This window comes from Zootoca vivipara, chromosome 5 (assembly GCF_965207765.1).
Source record: "Zootoca vivipara chromosome 5, rZooViv2.hap1.1, whole genome shotgun sequence".
Taxonomy (NCBI): domain Eukaryota; kingdom Metazoa; phylum Chordata; class Lepidosauria; order Squamata; family Lacertidae; genus Zootoca; species Zootoca vivipara.
Genome location: NC_142588.1, coordinates 26,568,082 through 26,590,813, shown reverse-complemented (window position 1 = coordinate 26,590,813; position 22,732 = coordinate 26,568,082). Strand labels below are relative to the sequence as shown.

At 43.0% G+C, this 22,732-nt stretch overlaps 1 protein-coding gene across 2 annotated transcripts in view; it reads right to left on the bottom strand.

The window, feature by feature from the left end:
- Positions 1-19,147, bottom strand: part of HK1 (hexokinase 1) — a 34,854-nt gene extending 15,707 nt beyond the window's left edge. Inside the window, exons 1-5 of one of the 2 annotated variants that reach the window (XM_088669538.1) lie at positions 18,188-19,130; positions 8,139-8,224; positions 7,744-7,906; positions 4,525-4,673; positions 27-146 (exon numbers count right to left, since the gene is read on the bottom strand). In XM_088669538.1, the coding sequence (XP_088525664.1) occupies positions 27-146; positions 4,525-4,673; positions 7,744-7,885 (411 nt within the window). In that variant the 5' untranslated portion in view covers positions 7,886-7,906; positions 8,139-8,224; positions 18,188-19,130. Of the gene's footprint in view, positions 1-26; positions 147-4,524; positions 4,674-7,743; positions 7,907-8,138; positions 8,225-18,187 lie in introns of both variants that reach the window. The other variant, XM_035138144.3, reaches the window with a different exon arrangement.
- Positions 19,148-22,732: the final 3,585 nt, after the last annotated feature.

Here is a 22,732-nt window from a genome sequence, read left to right as displayed (position 1 = left end):
AACACAGATGTCACCTGCATTCTTACCTCATCTAACTTGGTTTGCCTACATGGAAAAGAAAATGTGAACCCAACAGGCAACTTCTTGTTCTTGATTTCCTGCTTCTCCATGAAATCGCCTAAACATTCAGCAACGTGGTCAAAAAGCTGAGGAGAAAGGAAGGACAATAAGACAACATTTTAAAAGCCTGATACAAATAATAATTGCCTCTTCATCCCCATAGCCACTACTGGAAAAATTATTAGGTGATCCCATACCAATAAATACTATTTTGGTGGCAGTCCTATAAAACTGGAACATTTGGGGTGGAATTCAACGGAGTGTTAAGCAGATCACTCAGTCAGTGCAAGCGTTTTTGCTTGCCTGAAGGAATGATCTGCTCTCTCCTCCCACTTGGGGAGGTTGTTCTGGGGGTTCTCTGAACCTCCCCAAGCCAATTTCAGGGGTGTGCAGGGGGAGCGAGAGGAGGAGCCCTGCTGCACCAGCAGAACACCTTTTGCGAGCATCCTCTGGCAGGACTACACCTGTTGAATCCAGTCCTTTGGTATGCATTTCATACATGGGGGCAGAATCCTCCGTCGAAGCCATAACACTCAGCAGACTTCTCTGCAAACAACTCTCATTGTTTGTCACTGCAACCGTAAACACACCTCCTTAGAAGCAGGTCAGAGTGAAACCCATGGTACGGAAAATGTTGTCATGCTAGGGAGGCATACATCTTCCTGATCTTCTAGTCCAGGCATCCCCAAACTTCAGCCCTCCAGATGTTTTGGACTACAACTCCCATCTTCCCTGACCACTGGTCCTGTTTGCTAGGGATCATGGGGGTTGTAGGCCAAAACATCTGGAGGGCTGCAGTTTGGGGATGCCTGTTCTAGTCATTGCTAGGTTATTGTCGGGGACTGGGCAGATGAAGATAAGTGGTGGAGACCACCTCCCCAGGAGCCTCCCAGAGAGGAGGAAGGGGCAGATATCATAGCTCTAGAGGGCTGGTTCGACACAGGGCACACCTCAGAGGAAGAAGAAGAGGGAAGAAGTTGGGAAATAATGGGAGATGAGGAGCTAAGTAGTACTGAGCAGACAGGGCCCGAGCAGCAGCTGATTGATACGCTGTCACTGGAGTCTCCCAGAACCTGTCCTGTGCCCCAAAGCCAGGTGTTCACTGAGAACAAAGGGCTCAAAGGCAGGGGACCCTTAACAGCCACTGTAGAAGAGGGGAGGAGTCTGATGAATAGGGAAGTACGGAGGAGGGGGAGGCGTGGAGCTTCACTCAGAGCAATGTTAAGATACTGAAAGGAGCTTGGCTGACCTGCCTTGGCATCTGGAATAATAATAAAAAGGACTAAAAAGCCTGTGTTTTCTCTGTCTCTCTGCTTTCCTGGGCAATCAGCCAGGAGCTGTCGACAGCACCCTGGCAGTTATGGCTTATGCCATAATAATAAAACACCTGATCGCCTGTTCCATAAAGCCGTCTTTCCCCAATTCTTTGTCATTTTAACTACAGGTATGTGAAACAACTTGATAGCTACGATGTGCATGTTCTGCCTCCACTGTCAGAGTCAGTATTCCTCTCAATGGCAGTTACTGGGGGAAACAAGTGGGAAGAGCGCTGTTGGGTTTAAGTCTCTTGTGGGTTTCCCATAGGCTTCTGGTTGGCCACTGTGAGGGCAGGATGCTGGACCAGATGGGCCACTGACCTGATCCAGCAGTGCTCTTTTGATGGACTTAGTGTTGACTTCAGTTGTGGTTATAACACAATCTTGTTTGAATTAACCATAGTTAAGCAAGTTTAGCAAGTGGGTTTAGAGTAGGAATGCCCATTTGGCAGGTTAAAAACCTCTACGAGCAAGTATATTATTATCTACAAGGCTAAACAACACTCATACACCACAAATAAAAGTAATGATCTAAATCAAATATTCCCGATTTAAGTCTGGGGTGATTTTGTAATGCTGGAAAAATCTTCCTCCTTGATTTCCACCACCACCACCAAGGAGCCCAACACCTAACTGCCCCTTTTTAAATAATTGCTTTTAAATGTTACAGAGCTGCAGGTGTCACAGACCTACTGAGTTGTATTCAATGGTGTCATTCAGCTAACTGGAAAGAAAAATCACCCTCCCCATTCATTTTACCATCAGTTGAGTGGCAAATCTGAATATAAAGCCCATTGTTTTCCGGAACGAAATGTTTGCAACGTTGGAAAGTAACTTTCAGTTTTGGGCTAGTCATGATTTGCCCCTTCCACTCAGTCCTCCTTCCCCAGCTCAACTATCCCAAGCAAGCATTTTCAATTGGCAGCTCCTAACTGCATTGATGAATCATAATCACAATGCCGATTCCATGCAGAGCAAAAATGTCTTCTCTCCTTCTTTAAAGGCATATACCTGGAACTAGTTTCATATTTAATTTATGTAGGGCTTTTTATTTTTATTTTTTAATGTAGCACTATGCAGCCAAACGATGCAGAACTCTGAGCTCCAATTACAGTTTCAGTGCTGCAGCTCTTTCCATGCCATGGAACAGGTGTGACAATTGCTGCAATGGGGGAGCTGGAAATATTGGCACAGCACGAATACAGCCAGGTACAGAACAACAGAATTGGCTCCTCTGATGCTTGAGCCTTTACTTCATCAAATAAAATCCCAAAAGCTTCCATGTTTTTTATTTTTACAGAGCCATTTCCTTTTACATTATATCCTCCCCATTTATCTTCCTTGCAAAGTCACAGAAAATGCCCCATCATTTATCGCCAAAAACTTTTGGCGGCAAGCCTAAAGCTGTGTGAGCCTTAAAGTTGTTGTTGGCATTTGACTTTTACAGCCTGGCAACAACATGCATGTTCCAAAACTGAACAGGCCAATGCATCCCTTCCTGCATTGCAGGGGGTTGTACCAGATGACCCTCGGGATCCCTTCTAGGAAGAGGCGCAGGGCTCAAATCACCAAGATGCCGGTAAATAGTGACAAGAGCACTGCAGCTTTAAGCCCCAACCTCTATAATAATAATAATAATAATAATTTATTATTTATACCCCGCCCATCTGGCCGGGTTCCCCCAGCCACTCTGGGCGGCTTCCAAAAAAAACAGAAATTCTACCCTTTACTTTACTTGTAGTGGTGGAAACAGCAGCTTGTGCCATCTTTTTAAGTCAGAGGACGTTCCTAAGCTCTTCAGATGCTGCTGGACTACAACTCCCAGCGCCCCTAGCCATTTGCTACAGTGGCTGGGGCTCAAGGGAGTTGGAGTCCAATAACAAGTTGCTGAACATGTCATCAGAAATCCAAACACCTGGTAAAATTATGAAAGGTTTGCCACCATCCCAGGCACCTTAGCATTTTGATACTGGTTCATTTAAAAAACATACAAATACATTTTAAGTAACTATGAAAGAGTATATGCACTGTCATCGTTATCGAACCAGAGGCAGAATAAGCTGTCAGCCACAGGAACACAATAGACTTTCCCCAAAACATAAAACGGAAGTAATTTGGTCCTTTGACTACTATATGACTGATGCTAATTCTCTCTCATTCAGTCATGACCAACAAGACCATTTGGGACTTTTACGAGAGTCATTTTCGCATGCTGAAGTGACTGTGCAGATGTTTTCAAGAGCCAAATAGCAAGAACAGCACAGGCGAGCCTGGAATCTACTGGCTCAAAGTGGAATTTCTGCAACAGCAAGAAGATGCCCAGCGTGCCTCTGCCTAACCGGCCAAATTACTGACATTTAGGCTTAACAGCCATGAAGCCAGCATTCAGGTAACCAGGCATTAAGGCTCATCCTTAATGGCAATGGATTGGGTAAGGTAGGCTTTTTTTAAAAAAATGGCAGCACTGGTGACAGCAGATTCCAATACCTGCAACTTACACAGGAGCTTTTGCTGGGGGAAATAGGAGAAACTCCTCCAGCCTTTCTTGGTCTCACCAACCATCCATGTAGCTTCTACAGCCTGAGTTGCTGGCTGCAAAATGTATACTTGGACAAATTTGCATATGCAAGGGCAAAAGAAAGAAAGATAACAGCAAGTTGTTTGTGATTGTAGCTGAACTGCTGTATTATGAATCTTGGGTCACAAAGCTAGAAGGGTAAAATAAGTGTACAAATAAACCAAAAAAACAAACATATTTAGCTCACAACTGGGTCATCATTTTCATGCCCATGGATCAGGATTCTAAGCTGCCTTCCAATTCAACAAGTCATCATTGTACAGGAAACATTGGTTTGCAATGAATAAACTAGAATAAATTATCACAAGAAGCCAATTTCCTAATATTAAAAAAACCTAGCATTCTGCATTATTCTCAACAGAGAAGTTGGCCTCAAAACATACATCCTAACTTTCCACCAAATGAGCAAGTCTTTTACTTCCTTTAAAAACTAAAATTACAAGGTAGTAGTTTTTATTTTATCCTTCAAAACTGTATCAGAAAATCGAAACAATACCATGTGAAATATTTTTCAAAAAATGTTTTACAACCCTCACATATTGCAAGAATATTCCTAGGAAGCAATCTTACCCGTGTTCCACTGCCATGCATAATATCCTCGGGAGTGTTATAAATCTCCGTTTCCATTTGCACAGTCTGCTTTTTCTCATGAGACACTTTCACTCGCAAAATACGAAAATAAGATCCACCAAGATCCAGGGCAATGAAATCTCCTTTCTCTGTTTTGGAAGAAACAGAACATCAACACTTAAGCATCAAGTCGCTCTGGATGCACAATGAATCATTGCCATCCAGGACCAGGTGGCGCTGTGGGTTAAACCACAGAGTCTAGGGCTTGCTGATCAGAAGGTCGGCGGTTCGAATCCCTGCAACGGAGTGAGCTCCCGTTGTTCGGTCCCAGCTCCTGCCCACCTAGCAGTTCGAAAGCACATCAAAGTGCAAGTAGATAAATAGGAACCGCTCCGGCGGGAAGGTAAACGGCGTTTCCGTGTGCTGCTCTGGTTCGCCAGAAGCAGCTTTGTCATGCTGGCCACATGACCCGGAAGCTGTCTGCGGACAAACGCCGGCTCCTTCGGCCTATAGAGAGAGATGAGCGCCGCAACCCCAGAGTCAGACACGACTGGACCTGATGGTCAGGGGCCCCTTTACCTTTTTACATAAAATAATGCATTGGGTACTGAAAGTTAAACTACAGTATCAGCATTCACTTTTAACACTGCAAATATATCAGATCAACCCAAGTGATTAGCCTCATCCTATCTAATCAGACAAGCAAAGACCACAATCCTTTATTTGTTTGGAGACTGAGATTACCAATTAAAACAACCTATGGAACGAAAGTAAAGAAAAACCCAGTGTGTGTAAACAGAGCACAGGCAAACACTGAAGTTCAAGTACATGGATGCAGATGCAAACACACACACACACACACACACACACACACACACACACACACCCCTCTATTTTAAAAGGATGTTCAAACCCTCAAAACAGGCTCTGCTGATTTACTTCTTGGCCTAATTTCAATTTTTCATTGCTTTCTGAATTTTAATTAAGCTTTAAAAGTGGCAAAAAGCAGGAAGGGTAATAAGCAAAATAAAACATTGGATCGTTTATGACATTGGCTGGCTTACCATTCACTTTCAGTTTGAGACTCGCTAAATACATCATTCTTACTTTATCACCACCAACACATTCTTGGCCACCTGGACACAATCAATTTCGCCCATACAAATAAGCCTTGGACACCATACCCATCCAACAATCTTGCAACACAGCTGTAACTTCCCACTAAAGCAGCCTTGTTTCTGTTTCAGCACTAACATCACACCCACATAAAATGTCAAGCATGGTTCTCCCCTTTTTAACCGGTAGGTGTTCTATTACTCTTTCCAAAGATGGTTTTCTTCCAACAATGTTCTCATCTCAGCAAAAATGGCAACAAATTCCTTACTCTCACCTGCCTCTCTTTGGGCCTGTCCACTCATGTGGGTGAGAAATCAATGAAGAATTGAAATTAGGCCAGGAAGTGTTAGGACTTTAAACCTAAGACGCTGGCAAATTAGCAAGGTCATGTGATTTAAGTTGTTAAGTCGTTAAGTTGTTAAGATGTTCAGTATATATAGAGTGTTTGTTTTGTTTGCCTGCGGGGTGTGGAGCAGTCATGTCTGAAAGCTCTGGAGGTGTTTCTGTTATCTGTTTGCAATAAATCTGTCTGTAGAAAGTTGGGCTTCCGTGGGTCGTTTCTGGCAAAGCTACAAAGCTTTTACCGCAACAAGAATCCAGCCGCTGTGCTTAAAGCTCTGCAAAGAGAACTGTTTCTGGTCTGTACAGCGCAGCTGAAGCGTTTTACTGGACCAGTGCAGAAAACCTCTTAGGAAGTACCGGTAAATCAGTTTGCTATTCTGAGGGCAACTTGCAAGCTGATGTTAGAGCAGTGTTTTTGCCTGAAGTTATGCAAATCGTATTAGGTATACAAATAGACTTGTATTGTTTGCCACCAAAAAAGGGAGACCCAAATCTGTCAGTTTGGGAAACCACATTTCTAAATAGCAGAGCAAACTACAAAAGCATCTAAGAGGCAATACTTTCAGGGGTGCCAATGAAGAAGCGTGAGATCTGGGAGCTGCATCCCAGAATCCCTTGCACCGCCATGGCTCTTTTATTATGCTCCATTGTGCATCATTACCTGCACCCACGATACTCTGTGTGCAGCAAAGCTCTTCAAATTGTATTATAATTTTATTTATTTAGCAAACAGCCCTATACTCCATTTTTCATTAAAAATATATATAATCTCAGTGGCTTGGGGCAGCATAATACCCAGAACCGGCATCATTTTGAAGCTGAATGTAATTTTTAAACCAATCTGTCAATAAAACCAATTAAATATCACTGTTCTGTACAAGTACTGAGCATTAAGCAAAATGTGCAAACAGCCTTTTATCACTGTAGTCCATCGCTAATTTAGAATGAGCCCCATTAGCTTTTTTTAAAAAAAAGGGAAAAGCACACACTAGAACAGATGGCCTTTCCCCCTAAAGTAATTGAATGCTGGAATACACTTCAGACAAATGCAGCACTTCAGAAATGTCCACTCTGGGATATGTTGCAAATTAACACCGTCCGCACACTCACATCCAAGTCAACAAGACACTTAAAAACTCTAGCTTGTATAATCAATTTTAAACTATTATGCAAACCTGCTTAATATTTGACTAAATAATTTATACCGCATATGTATGGAATGTTTTGGCAGCTGGGGGAATACAAGTATTCATTGTTCTAAGTTTTTCAGAAACTGAATTTAAGATTAACCACAGTTTAGGGTTTGGATAGCTAACTAAACTCTGTTTAATCAAAGGCAGAAGCAGAAGCTTCTTACCTCCTCAAAGCAGCACAAAAGAAGGAAGGGCCTGTGTTATATCTGAATGCAGCCACTGTGTCTAGGTATTGAGCATAGACTGCAACTTGTTGTTTGATTTGGGTTTCAAACACACTGTCTTCTTCTTAAGTTTGTACAAGCAACACACCCTGACCCCAAGACAACAGGAGCCAAAGCTATTTGCCATAGGGAAATAGGCTGGGGTTTGTTTCTTTTTTAAAAATACTGTTTCTCTTTGCCCAAACATTGCTGAGAGTTTCTTTTAGTTTTACATACTTGGACCACTTTATGCATACATGTGAAGCTAATGGCTCTCATTGTGCTCGTAATAGTAACAAGAGATTGTTCTGGTTTTGTTTCAGAAAACTGTTTGTTAACGAAGTACAACAGCACATAATCCTTACCTGTGCCATCAGGAATAGACCTTACAAATGTAGGAAGCATCTTTACTGAGGCTGTTGGGTTAAAGTCCCTAGAAAGTCCGTTCTGCATCTCTCTCCTGAAGCGTCCCATAATATCCAGCAGAGTTTCATCAGAGAGCCGCATGGAGTACAGATATTTATCGATCTGGAGGGGACATAAGAGAAAAGCACACAACATTCAGACCTTGCACCATTTTGTGTTAACTTTACTACATTATTAATTTGTGTCATTTGATTTCCAGCTGGCTCCATCCCAAGTGCTTAGGGCAGGTAACAATATTTTAGCTGCAAAGCTCCCAATTACAAAATAATTAACCACCATCTTGCCCTGCCCCCAACCCTATCCCTGGCACCAAAAGCCAATTAAAAGGTCTTACGCTGCTTCCAAAAGACCCCTAGGCTTCGGCCTCCGTGGAAGACAATTCTCGAGTTGAGAGGCAGCAACCAAAAAGTATTTGTGGTCCTGGTGGTGCATAAATGGCAAGGTTAAGAGGTGTTTCCAGCTGATCTTAAACGTCATGATGAAACACAGGGATGGAAGCCATTACTGAGGTAGAATGACTCCATCTCTTAGGCAGGCATCCCCAAACTTCGGCCCTCCAGATGTTTTGGACTACAATTCCCATCACCCCTGACCACTGGTCCTGTTAGCTAAGGATCGTGGAAGTTGTAGGCCAAAACATCTAGAGGGCCACAGTTTGGGGGTGCCTGCTGTTAGGGTTCAGTGAACCAGCACCTTGAATGGAGCCCAGAAAGCAATAGGCAGAAATTGTGCACAATGAAATTATTTTATCATCAACGTTATCATCATCATCTTGTCCTTCTCTACTTAAAAGCCCACTTAGCATTTGATTCAGTTAGCATTAAAATGTGAACCTATCTAGTCTACACTTTCCAACACAACAGGTGAACCAAAATATAGCCATCTTCTGAAATTCACACTTCTCCAAATTTTGCAATGATGTTCTCCAGTTAAGTTATGTGTACAAAAATGCATACACATGGCCAAGGTTTGCATAAAATGCATGCATTTGTGAAAACAACATTGAAAAATGCATTAGATTAAGAGAAAATATAACACAGGAAAAAATGCATAGGGAAATACACTGTCCTTGGGGTTCTGCTGACCCTCCAGAGTGGATCTTGGAGAGGCACAGAAGGCAGGCAGGGGAGGGAGGAGGAAACCCCATTGTGCTAGCTAGGGTCTTTGTGCTGGCTTCTGCTAACGCAACGATGGATTGATTTCTGGTGGGTCACAGATGAGGATATAGAGTCTAGTAAATACCAATAGAGCAGTAGATTGTGAGCTGTGTGGCTCAGCTGCTGAAGGCGATGAGAGACGGGGCTCTCCAAGTGGGTATTATTAAATGCCATTTGCTACCAGCAGCAGAGCTGCAAACGGAGAAGTCATGGGTTCCGTTTCAAGTTTTGGAAAAGAATGTTCTCCCACAGGCACAGGCTCTCCCGCCTGAAGCACAGACAGCTTCTTCGGTTTGCTTTCTACTATGCTCAGCCTCTTCACTATTCTGCTCTAGCAAAAGCTATCCATGGCCTTGATCCAAAGGAGCGCAGGTGGTCCTCAAATGGTGTGACCAATACAGCATCCCCCAAAGCTTCATCCCAACCCACTTTGGGAACTGCCCTATATGTGTGTAGACAGACATGCTCACAACCACAAACTACAAACATAGATCCCAAAATGCTCTATTGCCTAGACCCCCCCCCACACCTATCGTTCATCCAATGGAGGAGGGAAGGGACTCCAAGAATAGCTCTGGAAATGGATCTTTTCTCTCTCTTTTTTGACAAAGCAATAATAAAAATAAATAAAAACGTGCATTTCGGTCTTGAAAGATCTACATTGGCTCCCAGTACATTTCTGAGCACAATTCAAAGTGTTGGTGCTTACCTTTAAAGCCCTAAATGGCGTCGGTCCAGTATACCTGAAGGAGCGTCTCCACCCCCATCGTTCTGCCCGGACACTGAGGTCCAGCTCTGAGGGCCTTCTGGCGGTTCCCTCGTTGCGAGATGCCAAGTTGCAAGGAACTTGGCAGAGGGCCTTCTCGGTGGTGGCGCCTGCCCTGTGGAACGCCCTCCCAACAGATGTCAAAGAGGAAAACAACTACCAGACTTTTAGAAGACATCTGAAGGCAGCCCTGTTCAGGGAGGCTTTTAATGTTTAATAGATTATTGTGTTTTATTTTTCTGTTGGAAGCCGCCCAGAGTGGCTGGGGAAACCCGGCCAGATGGGCGGGATATAAATATATTATTATTATTATTATTATTATTATTATTATTATTATTATTCCATTTGTATTGTATTGTACCATGTGAGCTGAGAGGGTTAATAGCTCAGCCCTGCATCATGGGGCCCGTGATGTTTCATATGTCCGGAAATGCTGAGTGCTGTGTGCTGTTGTGTTTTCTGTGTAATATGAAACGCTGTATGTTTCCTGTTCTGTTCTGTTGCTGATCTCAGCCGAGATGGATCTAACGACCCCGGCTGAAGAACTCTTAAAAAATCTTCTGTGTTTTATCGAGCTGGGAGTCGCTCTGATTTATTACAGACTCAAGAGGCTGATATCGCTGTTCGCTGCTATACACTCTGCTGTTTGTGTTGAGAAGCAGAAAGCTTTTAAGAGACTTTAAAAGCAGAACGCTCAGCGGAAACACGCTGGACATTTTAGTGACGCAGCTAGGATGCCTTATGCTCCAGCTGCTGAGTTGATAACTACCACGTTATCCCAACATACCATTCCATTGTACATATCCAACCTCCCAAAATTTCAACACCTCTTGTGATGGTTTGACCCCTTTCTGATTTAACAGTACAAATTCTACAAATACCTTCCATATCTCCTCAAAATCATTTCTCCTGCATATTCCCCGTCTTACCTTAATAGCGCATTGGAAATGGATCTTAATGCATAGGCAGGCTCATATAAGAGAGCCAGTCCTTGATATATTTGAGTCCTAAGTTATTTAGGACTTTAAAAGATTAACGCCAGCCCCTTGAATTGTGTTCGGAAGTAGACAAGGAGCCAATGAAACCATTTTAAAAAATGAGGATATGCATTCCATTTGCTTCCATTTGAGAAGCAAAGAGGAGAAACATTCTCAATCTTAAAACCTGAAGAGTTGCTAGATGGACCAATGGTTTGATCTAGGATATGGCAGCTTCCTATGGTCGTCAAAGAGGGAAACATTTTTAAAATTTTGCTACATCTTTAGAAAGTGCAGAAACTGTTACAACTGTTTAATCTGCTTTGCAAGCAACTTCTAGTCTCTCCATGTCAATAAACATTTTTGGATATGGAAAACCACTTTGCCTAAAGCATAACTTTCCACAACTGTCCCTTTTGATGTGATATGAGGTACAACTTAATCTTCTGATATGATAAAATACAGCATATTCATAATAAACCAAGGCCCATGGCCTCCTACTGCTCTCTGCAGCGCACATGGCCATCAGTCCCAGACTCTGTAGCAGTATATCAGGGGTCACCAACACAGTGCCCTTGAGTGTCCATGCACCCACAAGGCCTTTCCTGGCACCCACAGGGTCACCTCCACTTGTTGGAATTAAGACTTGAAAGATGCATTCTATTGTTGTGTACACGTACTACCAACAACAGCTTCTCTGATATGCAAACATGCCCATTGGTGACCCCTGCAAAGTTCATGTCCTCAATCCTCAACATTTGCCATAATGAAACATTTCAACCAACACAAAAGGATGTGGTTTGTTATTGCCTTGCACACAATACATACATTATGATCTTATTGAATATTACATTCAGCCAGACTTGTAAAGCAAACATATAGAAGTTGCCCGGGGCGGGGCGGTGCAGCCAGATTTTATTACCAAAGGCCTGACATGGTCACAATGACATCCTTCCAACTTGATAAAAGATTGTCTTTCTTTCCTCCTTCTAACCACCTACTCCCAGTGCTATAAAACTTTATAGAAGAAAAGCTACTCAAGCACAGGTTAGAACAGTTTTCAGGCAAATTACTGATCATTACAAGAAACCACTCCGTACATTAGCACTCTAAGGACTTTTACAATGCATGGTTGCAGTGTCCTAATATCACATAAAAGCAGGTAACCTCCTAAGGATAATATATAGCAGCTGGAATCCAAATGTGCACCTCAATCATTTCCACGGGTTTAGCCAAGGCTTGTGCCACAATATTGAAATCAAATCAAATCAGGCATGTCCTGCAAAAGACATGCAAGGTCTATTTGCAACCTGACATAAAGAGAGAAATATATTTGCTACTGTTCCAGACTCACCCAGGCATTAGGAGATTGGGATCTGGGCTTTTAGGATGGAACACAGAAGACGGGTTGTTGCCCTAGCTCTCTCCAGCACAAATACACACAAAAACTGCACAGGCTTTTCATCTTTGCTCTGGTTTCTGGTCATTAAGGCCCAAGTGCATTCACACATGGATGTAAGGCAAATGTAAAGGACCCCTGGACCATAGCTGCCAAGTTTTCGCTTTTCTCGCGAGGAAGCCTATTCAGCATAAGGGAAAATCCCTGTAAAAAAGGGATAACTTGGCAGCTATGCCCTGGACAATTAAGTCCAGTCAAAGGCAACAATGGGGTGTGGCGCTCATCTCACTTCAGGTCAAGGGAGCCGGCGTTTGTCCACAGACAGCTTTCCGGGACATGTGGACAGCATGACTAAACCGCTACTGGCACACAGAGGACCGTGACGAGTGTCAGAGCGCATGGAAACGTCATCTACCTTCCTACTACAGCGATACCTATTTATCTACTTGCACTGGTGTGCTTTCGAACCGCTAAGTTGGCAGGAGCGACACATGGATGTACACAAGCTGCAGCAAAACTTGGGCTCATGTGCTCCTTCCACACCCTGCATGACTAGGAAAACAACTCCAAAGGGTTTTATGTCCACTTTCACTAACTGAACCAGGTCATGATTTAGCACTAACTCTGCTTAGTTGAAACAAGCCAGCATAACCCATGGTTTGGAGCTGGCTAATTTTGAAGCTGACCATCGCTAGCATGAACCACAACCCCCAATTCAGACTGACTGAGAAGCCGCAGTTAACTAAATGTTTTGAGGATAAAATTACAGAAGCTAACTCTCTATTTTCCTTCCTTATTTTGACAAAACAACATGCCTGGGCTTGCCCCCAGACTCAGATACCACAGGCCAAATAAAGCAATACTTTGGCTTCTATGCGTGAGGATTGCTGACAGCTTGAAGGGTATAATGTTACCTACTGTGTCTCTGTCATGTGAGGCTAAACAGCCTGAATGCAAGGAGAAATCTAACACTAAGCAAGTTGCATCTGTGTGGATACAGCAGAGAAAGCATAAGCAGACAACTACTACTTTTGGTATCATAAATTCACATGGAGTCAAGCTTTTTCAGTTCCCAAAAAGGGACAAGTCCCCCAATTTGAAAAGGTTCACACACAAGGCAGAAATTGCACAAAAGCAATAGGGTAAAGGAGAAGTAGTGCTGGAATTCTGCGCCTGCAATCTCAAGCATTATGTCGCCTGGAGTAAGTCCACTGAAGACCTTGAAATTTACTTCTGAGTAAACACACATATAGCTGTTCTACACAGCAGCAACCCTGAAAGGACTAGGCTGCCTACGTATGAACTGAGAAGTTCTCCAGTTTTAAGAACTCAAATTCACCAAGCAGTTCCAGGCAAGCTACCATCTTCCTACTTTTGCCCCCACCTGCAATAAGGACAACAACACTGGCCTACATCACAGGGCTGTTGTAAAACTCTATGAGATAATGCAAAGCACTCAGAAGTGTGCAACAGAAATGCTGTGTATTCTTAATTTTGAAGTTCCAAATGAACAGGATGCTGCTCTGTACCGAGGTGTTTTTAAACCAAAGCTCAGACTCGGCTTCCTTGCTCAAGTCCTCTAGAGTCCTTTTGTCCTGTGTCATCTCATTTCTGCTTTGGTCTGGGATGTCTGTACAGTAATCACCTCTAGGAGCTTAGGGGAATGGGTGAGCTCAGCAGGGGATGAATTAGATGGCCTTTGAGAATACACCAGTGCTGTGATTCTATTATTATCTACAGCCATTTCTGAAACACGGCCTGCAACATTCTTCCCCAGCATTCCCCTGGGAAATAATCCAAAAATGATACTTTGCCTTTGACAAATTCAAATAATTTAGAAATCAAACAGGCTTTAAAAATGTTGTTTAACAAGCATTGAAGAATACAACATTCTTGAGCTTGTTAACATCCTGCTTGTGTGATGTTAGGTCAGATTTCTAAATATAGCAAGTTTGTAGAAGAAGATGCCACTTTGCATGGACACCCACTTTTCCCACAGTCTGAGACAGCATATCAACAAAACAAAAACAATATTACACAGATAAATGGTGTGGGAAGAGCTTAATGCCTTAAATGCCTACGAGCCAGCTTCACCCCTGAAATACAACACTTCATCCAATCCCTACTCAGCCATGAAATTCCTTGTGCGGCCTTGAGAGAGTTGCAGTCTCTCAGCCTAAGCTACCTCACAGAGTTGTTCTGAGGATAAAAGGAAGACAGGGGTGGGAAACCATGTATCCCACTTTCAGTTCTTTAGAGGAAAGGTGGGGTAGAAATGTAACAGGGTCCCTTCCAATTCTATGATTCTATGATGTCGGCACACATGTGTTCCTTGTGGGCTGGCCGGGACCGTTGGCTTAACAAAACTTAAAACTTTCAGCAGGCAAGCTAACACAATAGTTTCTCTTTCTGGAGAAATCTAAAGGTTTTACACAAAAATGTGCCTTATAAATGGGTTGCGTCTTTCAGTTTCTTGGTTAAATATGTCCTTATCGTGCTCGGTTGGTACAGCAAGAGACTCTTAATCTCAGGGTTGGAGGTTCGAGTCCCACGCTGGGCAAAAGATTCCTGCATTGCAGGGGGTTATAATAATAATAATAATAATTTATTATTAATACCCCGCCCATCTGGCTGAGTTTCCCCAGGCACTCTGCGCAGCTCCCAATCGAGTGTTAAAAACAATACAGCATTAAATATTAAAAACTCCCCTAAACAGGGCTGCCTTCAGATGTCTTTTAAAAGTAGGTCAGCTGCTTATTTCCTTGACATCTGATGGGAGGGCGTTCCGCAGGGCGGGCGCCACTACCGAGAAGGACCTCTGTCTGGTTCCCTGTAACCTCACTTCTTGCAATGAGGGAACTGCCAGAAGGCCCTCAGCGTGGATCTCGGGGTCCAGGCTGAACGTTGGGGGTGGAAAATAGATGAGTCTTTGTGGTCCCTTCCGAATCTACAATTCTAAGATTCTATGATACTTTAAGGAGTTTGTGGGTGCCAAACTCCCATGTGTTATGAGTTTCTGGAGAAGGCCACCTTGGCTACAACAGAGCTGCACCATGCTGGATCTCTTTAATGTACGGTACCAGTATAATGGTGTGAAACCACACCCCCGTGCCTAGAATACCACCATACGAGATATTCATAAGGTGAGTGATCACATCATATCACATACAAAGATGCAAAACATACCTTGCAGGGTTTTACTTTACCCAAAGGAATCACAAAGCCATTCTAGGTGTAGCACCTTGAAATCTGTACCAGTTAGGTGAACATACCACTAGCTGCTACAAGAACTGAGGAATTGACAATATGTATTGGTCTTTACATTGTTTGTAATTTCCATTATTTCCCAGCAGTACTCATTTGGCCCACACATGCCAATCGTTTTATTTTAGTTCCCTTCTCTAAATCTTGTAAGAATTCCTAAATCTTCCTAAGTATCTAAGCGGTTTACAAAAAAACGTAAGCAACAACAGACAACTTAAAACAACTTAAAACTTTGTATGGATGTAGCATTTTTATATGTAGCTTGTAATAGACAAGCTACACATAAAAATGCTACATCCATACAAAGTTACTGAGAGAGAGAAAGAAAAGTTTTCAGGCTAATCAAAAACAAAAATGTATGGTTTTAAAGAGGCAGGTAACATTTTTTGAAGTTAGCATTTACTTATTGGCAGGGGTGGTGAAATTCCAAACCCCCAAAACTAAGCCATAGCTAACAGGACATGTGCCTTACTCAAACCCAAACTTTTTCTTATAATATTTTTCCTATAAACTGTTTCCTATAATCTTTTGAAGTGGGCAGTGCCCCAGTCCCATCTTGCCTGGCACTCTGCATGGCTGTACCCTGGGTAAGAGTCCATACTGGCACACCCTAGTCGTGCTACTGACCCCAAGTGGCTTATCTACGAAGCCAGGAGTCATTTGTTTGCTGAACACACCAGAGTACATATTTTTTGATGTTTCTGTAAGGCGGATGAATGTAAATGCCTATCCGTAAGATTCTGAATACTGTACAAGGAAAAACATATAAGGATGGCGTGAACGGCAACTCTCACCAAGACTGCTGAAGCATTAAAGGCAGTGCTTCAGCATCACCATCCAAGATAAGCAAGAGGCCTCCTTATACACACCACACCCAAAACAATGAGTGAGCCACTTCCTTCTGGTATGCGAGTCTACACTATTGGGGAATATGTGTGAGTATCACAATCAAGGGATTAGGGCTAATCACATGGTCCTTCCCCATTTGCTAGTACTGTATTCTCCTTTCCAGTACAGGGTGCCAAAAGATCACCAAGATCTAACGCACGTACATCCTTCCCAGAAAACCCCAATAGCCTTTTCTTCACAATATTCGTTTTTGCACAAAATAAAATTCAGAATAACTCAGTGAAACAAAGATTTGTCCGCATACTACTTCCTATTTTAAAGGGTTGGTTTTTAGCCCCTTTGGGCTGTTTTGCAAAATGTTAGTTTTTAACAGGTTGTGATTGCAGAAGAAGCAAAAATGAAATGATGATGCAAAAGAGAAGAGGAATAGAGACCATGAAGCGGATTCATACAGGCCATAGTAACTCCACAGTCTGGCTCTAATATGTCTTAGCTATTATTATTATTTTACTGCTTTTGCAAAAATGACCAGCACATTTTCAAGTGTGTCTTCAGTATTATGAGCTTGATGATGATATCTATTTTTAAAACCTCATCAATCTAAACAACAGGCCAAATATCAGTTTCCAAGCAAAATTCCATATGCTGCAAAACTGATAAAAACACATGGAAAGGTGATGGTAAGTAATGAAGCTTGTTTTGAGTTCACAGTTTTGTTTAACATGCAAGCAACAATACAGTCATCATGCCAGGCCTCCATAGGGAACACGGATGATAGGGTAGAAAACTACATTTTTGAAGCCAAGTAGAAAATGCCCATGATTTCTTTCTTGTACTTTTATATTGGATTATTTATAATTTCCTCTCCATGATAATCAGATCCCTCTCTTATCAGCAATGCATTTCTGAAACACAGACACACTAACATCTGCCTAAATAAAATATTATTGCTGCAAAACATGCTCATTAGGTCAACTTACAGCACTGGGCAAGTTAACATGTTAAAATATTGGCCCAGTGCCCAGGTAGAGGCCTACTATCCATCTCTCCTGGAAAGGAGGTATTTCCCCCATATTTCTGGGACGGTGTCCTTAAGAGACCTCCTGGGCAATATGGGACCAAAGTGAATATAATAATATGTGAATATAATAAATCCAGCTCAGCAAAATGCCCAATTGTACCTATCAAACCATTTACATCTTTAGAATCTAATTAACAAGCTTAGCCTTGTCAGTCCCTTTTGTGGGGTCCTGCTATCTCGTTATGATTGCTACTAATCCCAGATGAGCAACCTACAGGTAACTCCAGCACCTGCCTTGCTAACAAATTCCAGAGGGACGATTTAAGACAAAAAACCAGTGCCACAAAAGAAACCTGTTAGTCATTCAGGTAACAAGGCTCTCTTTTGTATCTAGAGGCTTATCATTGTGAGCTACAAAGAATGCACCTGTTTTTACCCGGCCCTAAACACGCATCTGTACACGATTTCAGTAGGCCCTGAATGCTCACATTCATAAAAGACCTAGCCCACAATTCCCACAGTCACTGACGACCAGCCGTTTATAGTAATAAACACATGATAGACGGATCCAACTCAGGGCTGGAGGAGGGGGAGAGAAGGGAGTAAACCATGATTGTTGCGTTACTCATCGCTGCTCTGACATCTACATCCTCCTTCAAGGACACTGCAGCCCGTTCAGAAACCTTGCAATGGGCCGAATCTTTCAAGCTTTTTTTAAACAAAACAAAAAACCTCTATGATCAAGGCAGAGGTTAAAAGATAAAATAAATGATGCCGGTTTAATATTCTGGATTCTAAGAAATGCATGTACCGGTACATACGCATATATAAACACAAATTATGCACCCCATAGTTTTTTTAAAATAAATAAAAATCCCTCCCACCCCCATCAAGACTGAAGAACTTGATAACACCTGCAGGTTTTTAAGGACGTTCGCTTTGTACCTTACCTTTTTGACCTGATCATCCTTTAATTCTGTGAAGTAATAGGCCAGAAGCTGAGCAGCTATCATCCTGTCTGGTTAAATAAGAGCTTTTTTTCCAGGGTGGTTTTGCTAACCAGCACAATTGGGGCGGGGGAGGGCAGCTGAAATTTGCAAGGATGCAAAGCGATCCGTTTCTCTCCTCCCCTTTCTTCTTACAAGCGAAAAATTCTAGAGGTCCTTCCTTCAGCCTCACAAGGTAAAATATATAAATATAAAATGCAACGCTCTCTCTCTCTCTTTTCCCTCCTCCTTTCCCTCCACGCGATAGCGACCGACTATAAACCTGCCCACTTCCTGCCTTGCGATTGGCTGTTCAAGGAGCGGTCGCGAAAGAAGCGATTTCCACACCCTCCTCCTCTCGCCGCTGCCGGTTTGATGGACAACCTCCGCTGCCTTCTATGTGCAGGAAGGGGAGGATGCATGGACATGGTCACCCCGGACGGGCATGCATCCGTGCACGTTCCTCACGTCCCTGCACCTCCTCAAGACGTGTTTTAGTGGCCTATACCCGCTCTCAACACCTTCCGGGAGAAAGAGATCCAGACCACCGGCCAAGCTCGGATCACCTCCCCACAGATGGGCAGTGTATTTTCCTTGCTTTCTTAAGGCAGAACATCTCTGCACCGAAAGGCGCACCTCCTTGAGCACGCAAGGGCGGAACTGTGAAAGCACGCAGCAAACAGGCTTTAAATAAATGATACAAAAAAGACAGCGGAACTGCTGTGTCACTGCAAAAGAAATGCATGCATTTTTAAAGCAGCGCGCAAACGCTGAGCTCGCGCGCAATATTTGACCCAAGCGCTTGCTAAGGCTCTGGCTGGTGCATTTTGCCTTCTGCAATTATTAGCGAAAGGAAAACAGGCAGCGGAACAGAGGAGACAGACACGCGCACACTACTTCTAGACACTCGACCGTCTGCTGAGCAATGTGGGCGTCGCCCACAAGTCGCTGTCATGTGACCTGCTGACGAGGACTCCGATGATGCAGCATCATCCTCTCGGCTTTTTCTTTCTCGGCTCTCTCCCACCCTTGGGAATAGTATTTGTAACAAGGGGTATTTGTTTGGAAGCTGGTAAATCAAAGAGCGTTATGTGTCCTGACCTTGCTGCATTGGGCAAGCAGAATGTGTCCGAGATATAATAAGCACCTTTAAAACAAAACCAAAAAAGAGAGAAATTTTACGGTAATATAGGCCTATTGCTGTAAGGGTAAGATTAACCCTACCAGCAGGTTTTACAGCGGTACCCAAAGGTTTAGAACTATACCTATGCATTTTTAAAAAAATCACGTATAGCAGGCACGTCCAACAGGTAGATTGTGATCTACCGGTAGATCACTGGACGTCTGTGGTAGATCACTGATAGATCACTGGCTTCCCCCCAAAGAAGCTCAATAACTTTTGTCTCCCCTAATAAAAGCTCCACATTTTTGCCCTGCACCTCCCAAAAACGGTCCTTCCTCCTCCCTAAAAAAGTTCAACAACTTTGACCTGAACCCCAGAAAACAGGGCTTTCCTTCCTAAAAAGAAGTTCAACTTTGACCAGGGCCGTCTCAAGCATGTCAGGCACCATGGTGCGGAGATCGCTCCAGCGCCCCCCTGCCAGCCCAGCACCCCGCACCACCCAGCCTACCCCTAGAGCTAGCCCTGACTTTGACCTGAACCCCCCCCCCAAAAAAGGGGGTAGATCACTGCCAGTTTTTAACTCTGTTAGTAGATCGCAGTCTCTTGGGAGTTGGCCACCCCTGACATATAGGATCCAGCTGTAAGAGTGGGATACGTAATTGGGAGCCATACATTTCTATATACTCGTTATAAAATCCTGACTCCAAATCTGTAAGATCATGGAAGCAAGTCCCAAGAGGAATATGCCAGTTTTTTCCAAGGAGCAGCAGGTCTTGGCAGGTTTGTAGGACATTTTTACCAGCAGTTAATGCTAAATAGTTGCCTGGCCACATTCCTTTTCTGTCCCTCGTATATCAAGGGCGCGTTAGCTGCCAGTTCTTCCATAGTCTCAGCATCAGAGAACAGGATAGTTGTCATCTTTGTCCTGTAAAGCAAGTTATAAAGCATAGGAACTGTGGTTTACCTCACAGAGCTACCATCCCCAGTGCTCTCAACAAACTACAGTTCCCAGGAGGATTTGGGGGAAATCATGTTCTTTAAATTTGCATTGGGTGTGCTTTAAACATGGGTTTGTGGTTCTGCCAGTACGTACCCCTTCATATTACAAGTCAAAGCTTGTAACTCCATCCCAAAATAGAAAAACATCATTCCAGCTCAGACTTGATGTCAGAGGGCATGCTAGACTAAAAGGCTTTTCCTGGACCTCTATGTGTGTACAAGCCAGGATTCTTCTCCTTCCCTCCATTCATTATTTCATGTGATCCCTCATCTGAAGTTTGACAGGGTACACCCCAGACACAGGATTATGATCTTAGGAAGGGCCCATGGCTCCTGAAATCTTCTGACCCAACGATATGATATGGAAAGATGGAGGGGGAAATCAACTCAGGACTATAGTATTGGAGAATGGAAAGATCAATCCTTCCCCCTGCACTATTTTCCGGATACAGTAGAACCTCAGTTTTCGAACGTGCTCTATTCCAGAAGACCATTCAACTTCCGAAGCGTTCGAAAACTGAGGATCAATGGGCTGGCTGCAAAGTCAATGGGGGGGGGGAGAAAAACGCACCTCAGAAGCCGTTCGACATCCGAGGCGCGTTCGAAAATGGAAGCAATTACTTGCAGGTTTTCAGTGTTTCGGTTCCAAATTGTTTGGCTTCCGAGGTGCCACTGTAATTTTAAATCCCACCTCCCAAGTTGTTTTTTGCCTTGTGGAAAGAAACATACAGGTCCATATGACATATTACTGGTTACTTTTTAACTAATATTACGAGGAACCTTTAATTGGCAAGAGCCCATTTCACCAGGTACATGAAATAAACAGAGAAGATGGTCATTTTGATGTTGATTATATTTTCAGATACTGTACTGTATATAACTGCAGTGGGAGGAAGGAGAGTGGGTTATATTAGTGCAAGGTTTGTTTGTTTTTTGAATGTCTGTCTTGCTCTGTCCTGTCCTGGTTCATTTTCCAAATGATAAAAGGAGCCAGGCTACACTTGGCCTGGCCAAACCCATGAAATTAACAGGATTTCCTGAGCAGATAATTTTTCCTGGGAAAAATGCATGCCTGTATCTGCAGCTGCAGTTTTCAGTGTGGCTGAGATAAATGTACACTGTGTAGAAGTGAGGACACCACAGAGCAATTAAGTATTCCTGAGAATTCGCCTTTAACAGTTGTAAAAGGGGCAACAGAATTTTGTGTTGGGGAAAATATGTTCTTGCTCTTTCATTTGCCCTCTAATACTGCAAATAAAACATTGTTTCTCCATAAAATAGAGGACATCAGGTTCTTCATACAGCAAGAGTCTGGGCAACAATCCAATGTTCTTTCCTTGTATAGGGAGAGGAGTGCAAGGCAGGAATTGAAACTGTTTGTTGTTGTTGTTGTTTAAAAGTAGCTGCAGAGTGATCTCATTTTAATTGGGAGCAGTGGCACAGGGCAAGGGTTTCTTTTTTAGTTTATTGCCTTTTTGGTCCATTTCCTTCCCACGTTCGCTTCACAATCTAAATCCACCCTCCTGAAACTTCTATTAGCCTCACGTATACCTATTCCGCTGTCACTCTGAGGTTAATGAGCTTTGTGGAGCAATTTAGATCAGAGAAAGGGTTAAAAGAAATCCTCTCCCAGTGCTAATGTTTCAACCCTTTAAAAATATCCCCATTGTATTGCTTTTTAAAAAAAGGGTTTGTGAGAAAGGGGGTGGGACTGAAGCTCAAAAAATCTGAGAAACCCTGGTTTAAGCCATTCTTAATTTATTGGTTCACCAGACCTCACATGCTACGTGCACATTCACACATATACACTTAAGTGGGTGACAAAAGGTCTTACTAAATATGGGAATACACTGCAAGCTTAAATATAGCTTGGCCAGTGATGTTGATATCTTACTTGAAGTATCTTGCTAAGCGCAAAGGGGGGGGGGAATCTACAACTAACACCTCAGCTAACTTCCCTTTACATTAGACAAACTGATACACCTAGGCTGTGATACAGTACCCACTGATCTGAAGTAAGTTCCTTTGACCTCAGTGGGAATTACTTCTGAGTAGACCTGCACAGGATTACACTATCTACTTTATATTCCTGAAAAACCTGAGACAGGAAAGCAAGGCCATAACCACTACATTTAACGCACTTTAACAGTCATGGCTTCTGTTGTGTATTGAGTCAAAGGATTTTATATCTGTATTATTATTGTCTGTATGTGCATTAGGATAAAGTAACTGCCTTTTGGTTCCAGAGGGTACAGCTACTATTGGTTCATTTAAGCTGCTGTATTTGGATCCTCTGTCTTATTGGTTTCCTCCAAAAGGCAGCACTGTGATTGCTTGATATTGTTCCCTCCAAAATGTATCCCTTCCTAGCTAGTCCCCTGTCCCTA